General features: G+C 34.9%; 1 protein-coding gene across 2 annotated transcripts in view; it reads left to right on the forward strand.

The window, feature by feature from the left end:
* The window catches only part of LOC110805108 (calcium-transporting ATPase 8, plasma membrane-type), a 46,850-nt gene extending 41,977 nt beyond the window's left edge, over nucleotides 1–4,873 (forward strand). For both annotated transcript variants that reach the window (XM_056836386.1, XM_056836385.1), the window contains exon 33: nucleotides 4,229–4,873. In XM_056836386.1, the coding sequence (XP_056692364.1) occupies nucleotides 4,229–4,430 (202 nt within the window). In that variant the 3' untranslated portion in view covers nucleotides 4,431–4,873. The remainder of the gene's footprint in view (nucleotides 1–4,228) is intronic.
* The last annotated feature ends 4,061 nt before the right edge of the window (nucleotides 4,874–8,934 follow it).

The raw sequence follows: 8,934 nt of genomic DNA on the forward strand, positions 1-8,934 counted from the left end.
AATTCACAATTTTCAATTTGAAAACAATTAATATTTTGAAGTTAATAATCAAACTATACATAGATTTCATTCATATAATAATCTAGCTGCCACATACACGTACCTTGATTAAATAACACCTCACACAAAGATAAATTTGATCCTGCTACGGATCACTCACGAGTTCCTAACAATTAATAAATAAAACCCTAATTAATTCCTGATTGAACAATTAAATTAATAAAAATAAATCTAATGCCCTTAAATTTAATTCATGAGTTATGCATGCATAATAACAGTATTATAAATCAAAATTTCGAACTATGGTTTAAAAATAAACTTTTAAAAATTACGGCATTAATTTAGAAAATTTTAAATAGTAAAAACTGACCGTAAAAAGAGAAGGTTTTGAAATCAATTGGGGTGTGAAAGTCACAACACCAAGGAGTAGACGTTGGCGGTAAGGAGTGCACGACGGGGGTGTCGTGGTGGTGGTATAAGGGTTTTAAGTAAGAAGGTTTAGAGCCAAAGAGGGAAAAGAAGTTTAAGAGCGGGCTTGGGAAAACTCTCAACTTTTGATGTGAATAATAATGAATGAGGGAGGGGGTATTTATAGTTGTAGGATTAGAGTTAGGGTTAGAATTGAACCCTAATAGGTAGATTCGAAGTTGGTATTTAAGTTAGGGTAGGATTCTGAATCTAGTCATAATTGTGGTGGTTTTCGGTTTAGAGTAAAATTAATTTTAAATAGAAATACGAAAGATAAAATCACGAAATTTTACAAAGAGTTTTTTATAATTATTTAAGATTTATCCTGAAATTTTCAGAATTTATCTCAAAGAATTCGGATTTTTAGGGAATTTTGAATTGGTAAAACTCTTAAAATCCAATTTTAAATAGAATTATCTTATTTTTCCAAAATAAATCCGAAATATATTCTCATAAATATCCTATTATACAAAAATGATTTTATAAAATACTAAACATAATTTTCGGATTTATAAAATAATTTTAAGTTGATTAAAACTCTTTTTCTCCAAAATTGATTCCTAATATAATTAGGAATTAATAAAATCCGAAAATAGTAATTTAAATTCAGTTTTGAAAATAATATTCCCTCTAAGACATTTGAACATTTTCCCTCCAAAATATTTGAATATTTTTTTCCCTCCAAAATAATTTAATATATATTAAAAAAATGCATAAAATGATTAATAAAATGCCTAAAAATATGGGGTATTGCATTAATACATATGATCACCAAAAGCATATGAACACTATCAATGCCAGTCATATAGAAACACATGCATTTAAATCCAAACATTGTATGCCAAGAATAAACAGTAGTTTTAATAAGCTTGTCATAACACTACATTGTTGCCTACTCACTAAATCAAGTCACAATTAAACTTACCGGTCAGTTAGTTTCTGGCAATCTTAATTACTAGTTAGTCTCAAACTTAACTCACCCCCACAATGCACAACAATTCATCAAAATAAAATTATGCATAAAAGAGGTACATAATAAATATATTATGTAAAGTTAGAGTTTAATAAATAGATGAGAAGGAACTTCCCCGATATTTAGCACGTTGGAGGAACAAGAGCACTGCAACCAGGTTGTGACATTCAAATACATGACACATGTTGCCAATCGTCTTGCTTGTTATTTCACGGGTCATTGACAGTCTACTCCGCTGTCTAGGTGTGGCTTTTGGTACTTACCGCGGGTGGTTGCGGTATCTACTGATCGAATTAACCTTGTAAATTAAGTTCTCTTGTTGAAATACGCAAAGCCGCAAAGAGTCACGTAATCTGCTGAGTAATAGCTCTCACACGCAACCCACAACATTGCACGGAGTTTAATCACAAGAAATATGTCCCAAGGAATATCAAAATTTCCACATCTAGGCCTGTAGGGCTGCAAGTTACTCCGTACTTGTTATCAAATTAATGTACTTGCGCGACTTTTCTCTTGGTTAAATCCAACAGCAATTGTGATCGTATTTATTGTCAAAAAAATTTTTTGGACAAATATCAAACCAGATGCATTGTGCCCAAAAAATATACACTCCAACAAATTGACGACACAAACACCAACAATTCTTGCTCATCCAAGATCATAAAACCAAGGAGCACATTAACTCGCAAGAAACAAATCAATGATTGATCAATTTGATGGATACCATATTTATACTTTGTCGACAACTACATGGATCTATTATCCTCAAAGAACCAATTGAAGAGACGAAATTTATCGCATGAAATTATGATAAAATAGGAAATTCAATTTCCTTCGCTTCTCGTTAATCTTCAATGCCGCATAAGTACGTTGACCGAAGTAATTCAGGATTAAGCGCAACGTAAACTTTTCTCCTCTCACAAACCAAATTGAATATCAACCCGGTACAAAGAATCAACAATATTAAAATTCGCTTCTAAATTGTAGGAAAAGTAACTTTTGATATCAGAAATAATTATAGACAAGGAGAGGATATTACTTGATGGTAGATCTCATAAGAATAGTGTTGCATCATGGTACGGAGGCCACTGCCTTAGAAGCGAATTTCACCACCCTACCGGTGCAGGCTTATAGTGACGAACGCCCCCCAAGGTTAACACAACACCTCTGAATTTTACACCCCGAACTCAAAGGTTAGAATTGTTCAAGAACTGCTCAGATCTCGAATGGAGATATTAGGGTTTGTATTTTTTTGTGTTCTGTCTCTCCATGAATCTGAATATGTTAATGTAACATATCAGGAAAAGAATAATAGAGAGTATTTATATGTTTACGAGAAAAGGAAACAAAACAAAGTGGGTTTAAGTCCTACCGGTCCACTGGGCCATTTAACCCAGCCATTTAACCCGACCGGGTCCAAACTTAAAACCTCCGAATGCATTATTATTCCCAACATCAATAACCAGCCTATTTTTCTTTCTTAGTAACCCATCTTGAAGTCTGAAGTTGGCATCAACTTCCCCTTGCTCTAACTGAAAAACTATAATATGAATACTAGCATCAGGAACCTAGTTGGCTTTGATTAAATCCACCACATCAAAAGAGATCACAGAAACAACATACACAAGATTTTTGATTTATTTTATGAGTTAATTGGTGGTTATTATCCTTGTTTAAGGATATAACAAAGCTCTTTAAATTTCATGAATTAATTCTTTTTATGGTGATTGATCTCTTTTGATCTTTTCATTTCTTTTGATGGTTGATTTTCCCCGAACTCCTTATATATACATATATTCTTCTATTGGAAAACCAATATTAATGGCGGATCATAGAGATTAAAGCAGCAACTGCTCTTGGCTCTGATACCAATGTTACAGTTATGGCAACCCTTAACTGTAAAAGCTAACTAACTCAAGTTCCTGAGAACTCTATTAAGGGTGAGTTTATCCCTAAGACTCAATCCCAATCTTCGGACTCTGCCACATCAGCTTTCCACTAACTTTTACCTACTTTTTCATTATTCATTCTGCCACATCAGCTTTCCACTAACTTTTACCTACTTTTTCATTATTCGGACTCTGCCACATCAGCTTTCCACTAACTTTTACCTACTTTTCATTATTCAGACTCACACAAGACTCTCCATACTTTTACACATTATCCCCAGACTTGCTCCAAACTCAACTAAACTCCTAAAAAAAATTAAATAGGATAAAGTAGGATGATGTAGCATAATTTGATTTGGTTTCTGAAAAAGTGTAGTCTTAAGTGAATCTTGGATTTTCAAACTCACTTCAAAACTTGCTGTTGTTTTTTACCACATTATCCTAAGATTCTAGCTCGAGACTCTCTTCAAGACTAGGGATAAACTCACCCTAATGGCAGAAGCTAGAATTAGCAACTGAAAAGTGAGAGAAGATGAGATGGAAAAGAATAGGATTTTTATTTCATTTGATGATCTATTACAAAGCATGGAATATGCTATTAATACAACTGATGTTGCTGTCAGCTAAGCTAAGTGACAGTTGAACTAACTGATTAATTGTAACAGAAAATATATTATGTTCTGAAAGTTAGTTATACAGCTTTTCCCTCCAAAACTGATTATTATTTGTTAAAAGTCAACACGACTAATGCTAATTGACCCTTAACACCTGCGTCTAATTTCATAAGTAGCTTTTTGGCTTTCCTGTTTCTCCCTCGGCTTAAGCCATATTTTATGTGAATTATCTATGACATTAACACTTTGATTTTCTGTTGTTCTGATCTTGTTCCTTGAACCAGTTGGCCTCTTGCTGCCTTGGGGAAGTTTATTCCAGTACCAAAAACTCCTCTGAGCCGGCTTATGCAACAGCTTATGAAACGGCTTATTCTCTTAACAAAGAGTAATTGTGGAATACTTGTGTGCTCTCTCCTGACTACTAGTGTCTCCATCGGCCTAGGCTACTGGGCCATGCACTTCTTCAACAACAACAACAACAAGTAAGATTGGATATTCAAACTATGACTAATAACAAGATAATTATAACAAGCAGATTCGTAGCAACTATGACCCCAAGGGACACACTGCACGACTCTAACCCTTCGGTGTACAACAAAGAATCAGATTGAGTGAGCAATGCCCCAGAACAATGGTGAAATTGTGTTTTCATTTTCGGAGAAGATAAAGAAAAACGGAAGCAAAAAACGGAATACAAGCAGTAAAAAGAGCACCACCCGCGAAAGCGCCACACCCCCAAGCCCGACTTGGTGCACATGTGTTTTACTAGGCCCATCTTTCATGTCTTCTAACAAATAATTATAGAGAAGTGGTATATATAAAGAAGGTAGAGATTGATTTTTTTTTTTTTTTTATCAATGTGGGACAAAAGACATTTTCTTCTTTTAAAGCATAATATTGGAGTAACAACTCCAACAATTAATTGTTCAGTCATTGAGCTCAACTAGGCATAGTCGTACCAAGGTACCACGCACACCCGTGACTTGAATCAAATAAAAATACTCGTATAGTCGTAGTTGACAATTTGACTCGCACACATTATACTATTGTTCATAGTGTATCAAATGCTATCGAACAACCATGCGATGCCTTGGCCTAGTAGAAATGATTCTACCTTCCAATAGGATCCCTTTGAGGGAGAGTTCCCCTTACCACCCCCCAATCCCAAAGTGTCTAGCCTGCTAACTCGGGCGAGTTGAACGTGCGAAGTTCCGACCTGATAGGGCACTTCATCTTACCTTCAAAAGAAATGTTATCGAACAATATTTTTCTATGGCTAATGCCTAATGTAGGTGTAATACCTCGTATTTTTCTGTATTTATAAATATATTTTCTTATATTTATAAAGCATTTTTATGATTTTTAGAATTTAAATCGCATTTAAATATTATTTAAATGTATTTTTATTAATTAGAATATTTATTATTTTAATTAATTACGAAACGAATTTATTAGTTGAAGTCGGAAAATTTAATTGGTTTTGTTCTTAAATGTTTGAATTAATTCTAATCTCAACTCGTTTTATTAGTTGAGCCCAACTAGAAACTCTAATTTCAATTCTTAATTTAAACCCAACCATCAAAGCAAGCCCAATATCTAATTTCTTAAGCCTAGCCCATTAGGGATTGGGAAAGCCTATAAATATGCCTCTTCCATTCAATTGATCCCCTCATTAAAACCCTCATTAATTTTCTCTCTCCTCTTTTCTTGCACCACACTCACCCGGCCTCTCCTCTCTCTTGCCCTCGTCCGCCCAGCACCACAGCCGAGTGCCCCGCTCGTCGTTGCTTGCTGCCTTGTGCCCTCACCCACGTGCTGCGCCCCTCACTGCACACTCGTGCACCCTCGCCCTCGCTCCTCGTTGCACACACTCGCCCCTTGCGAGCGTTGCTGCTTTGTTGTCCCTCGCACAGCACGCTACACTTGCTCTCTCTCTCTCTCTCTCTCTCTCTCTCTCTCTCTCTCTCTCTCTCTCTCTCTTCTTCGTTCCCGCACAGCCTAGCAAACTCGTGGCCCTTGCCGAGTGCTGCTGCCTTGTGTTGTCAAGCACCGCGTGCCCTGCCCCTGCTGTTGTTGCTCACTTCACACCCGCACACACACACAAGCCATCGTGTGTGTGTTGACGTGCACTATACTCCATATTCTTTCGATCTTTTTCGCCCAATCACAACCAATTCGTGATTGTACCGTGCTATAGGCCGGTTTAGTATGATTCTCTTCTTCCTAACCTTTTATATTTCAATTATGTATTTTGAATTATGGATTATTATTATTATTGTTGGATTTTGATTTATTAAACTATTGGGATCGGTTATGAACACCGGAATTTGAAGATTTATGGGTTTAGATTGTTGAAGGATATTTTGGTTTGAAGTATTATAATTTTTCAGATTTGAATTATTAAATAAGGTGTTGATTTTTGATGATTTAGGGTTAGGGTTTTAACCTAGGCTTTATGAGCGATTGATTAGCATAATTAGATGATGAATTTAATTATGATAATCAATTATATTTTTCAGAATATTTTAAAGACTTAAAACGTCAATTTTTAATAGTTTTTAGCATGAAAAGAAATTAATTTCATGCTAGGGTTTTTATCATTCAACTGAGACTATTATTTTATTAATAAACGATTAATTTCTAATTCATTCAAGTGTTTTAAATATTAATAAAGTTGATGGAAATTTAATGAACATGAATAATAATTAAATCTTATTATTTTAATGATAGGAGGTGATTTCTAATCTAGAGCCTTGATTCGCAAAGTGGCCCCCGTACTTAGATATTCGAGTTATGTCAAAGGTGATCACCGTTTACATGAGGATACTTGTGATTCTTTATTATTGTGAATCATGTCATCTGGATTATTATGAATTCATGGTTGTGGATTATTATTGAATTTATGAATTCTACGTGAACAAGCATGTTGTGATTATTTTATAATCGTTGAATTTAATATCAAGCATGTTGTTCAAGTATTATTATGCATGTATGGTTGTTGCACATGCAAGGGATTATTATTATGCTATCGTATTTAATGTCTAGCCTATTTTGAGCCAAGTATTCGTGCCTCGTTGCACTATTTATTCTACCCCGTCTGTAGGGTATGTTTGGGAAGTCTATGTGAATTGAATTAAGGTCTTTCGTACCTTGTGCACACCCCGCATGTTAATGGGCATGTCGGGTTATCTCAATAGTATATTGAGAAGGAACAATGAGAGTAATATTACTTGAGTCTTGTATGTTTGATCACAAGTCCTAAAGGATTAAAAAGGAGTGTCGTTTGGTTGCTTTTAAAAAGGATTAACAATGGGAGTAACATATGCCTTGTGTTGTGTCTTGCGTTCACTTGGTTAGAAAATATTAATAAACGAAAAGTGTAACTAGAACAAGCTTCAAAACTCTTGGAACGTATATACCTTGAGTATGAACAATGGCGGGAGTCTTGCCGGAAAACTTGTACTCCTATTAATGATACAAGACGTTGTTTCATTTTCTTTATACAATGGAATTCCGCCGGTATGTTCCGACAAGTGGTTACTTTTATTATATTTTTGGTGTTTGGTTGGCTCCCAACTCCCTTCCTTTTATGGATATTTCTTTTAGACCCGTTCGAAGCTTATTCTTAATTAATCTATGAGTCAAGAGTCGTGTCCAGAGTCGAGTCTTGTCTCCATGATTAATTGTTTATTTATATGGCTTTTGCATGTGGATTATTTATTGTGAGTGAAGCATGTTAGACTAGGATTTCATTCTAGCTTGTTCGTACTCAGCTTTCGCTGACTTCGTGCTTCATGTTTCTCTTGGCCATGACCTTTTCCTTAATGACCCTATGATGATCCACCATTGCATTTGCGTTGTTGGGGAGTAGATTTTAAATAACAGGTAGAGATAACTTGCCGGAGAAGTTATCTATCATGGGGATGTTGAATGAGCGTTGTTTAATTTTTCTCCTGCATCGTTAAACTCTATTATTTTAATAGTCTAGACTACTTGAACTATTTAAACTACTAGTTAATGGATCGATTTTATTTATTTAAACGTTTTGGTTTTGGGTCGTTATTGTTCCGATTTGTATGGAGGCCGTTAACTACTATTTAATGTTTTCAAAGTTAGTTATTTTCGCTGTGTAATTCTGGTAATAGCCTTAACTGTTATCACGGTGGCGGTAATATTTTGGTAACTCCTTTATTTTAAGTTGAAAAATGGTTTTATAAAGGGAAGGGATTAGGGTGTTACAGTAGGGGTGCCACATCGGCAGAGCCATGAATTTGGCGTTTAGGGGGCGGGAAAAAATGAACAAAGGTCACATGAGTTATTAAACTAAAAAATAAAAGGCTTGGTATAAGGAATCGAACTCTTGACCAAATAAGTACACGTGAGTTATTAAACTAGAAATAAACATTGAGGCAAGCAACATTTAGTGGTATACGAAGTATTTTAGTATTTTTTGCTATACGTAAGAGCTTTAAAATTGTTGGGGGGAGGGGGGGCACCCGGCCCCCCTATCTCCGCCTCTAGCGGTATGACTGTAGTTTGAGTGGTCTGTTAAAGTATAATCTACGTGTGAGTATTGGACTAGTTATCCCATATTGGAGAAATAGAGATAGATTGACTCATATAAGGTTGGAGGGTTACTCCATCTATCATCAATTGACATTAGAATGAAACTCTATCAAACTTGTTTGTGGTCAGACTCGACCTTTTGTATTAAAGTAAATTATTAATTGTACAAATTGATGCCACATCACCTAAATTGTGCTATAGTATTTGTTTGGTTCAACTTAATTTATTTTAGAAAAAATAAATGATTTTTTGCTAGTTTTGTAAAAAGCTTAGACATACCCACGAATATAGGGGAAAAAAATTCAGATAAATTTACACAAAATATAAGTCGAACTATAAGTCGACAATAGATTTATAGACTTCGAGAAGATGGAGGTTGAAACTAGAAATGTCCAAAATTGTTGTTCAAGTTATATTTTCAATA

The sequence above is a fragment of the Spinacia oleracea genome, chromosome 2 (genome assembly GCF_020520425.1).
Source record: "Spinacia oleracea cultivar Varoflay chromosome 2, BTI_SOV_V1, whole genome shotgun sequence".
NCBI classification, from domain to species: Eukaryota; Viridiplantae; Streptophyta; class Magnoliopsida; order Caryophyllales; family Amaranthaceae; genus Spinacia; species Spinacia oleracea.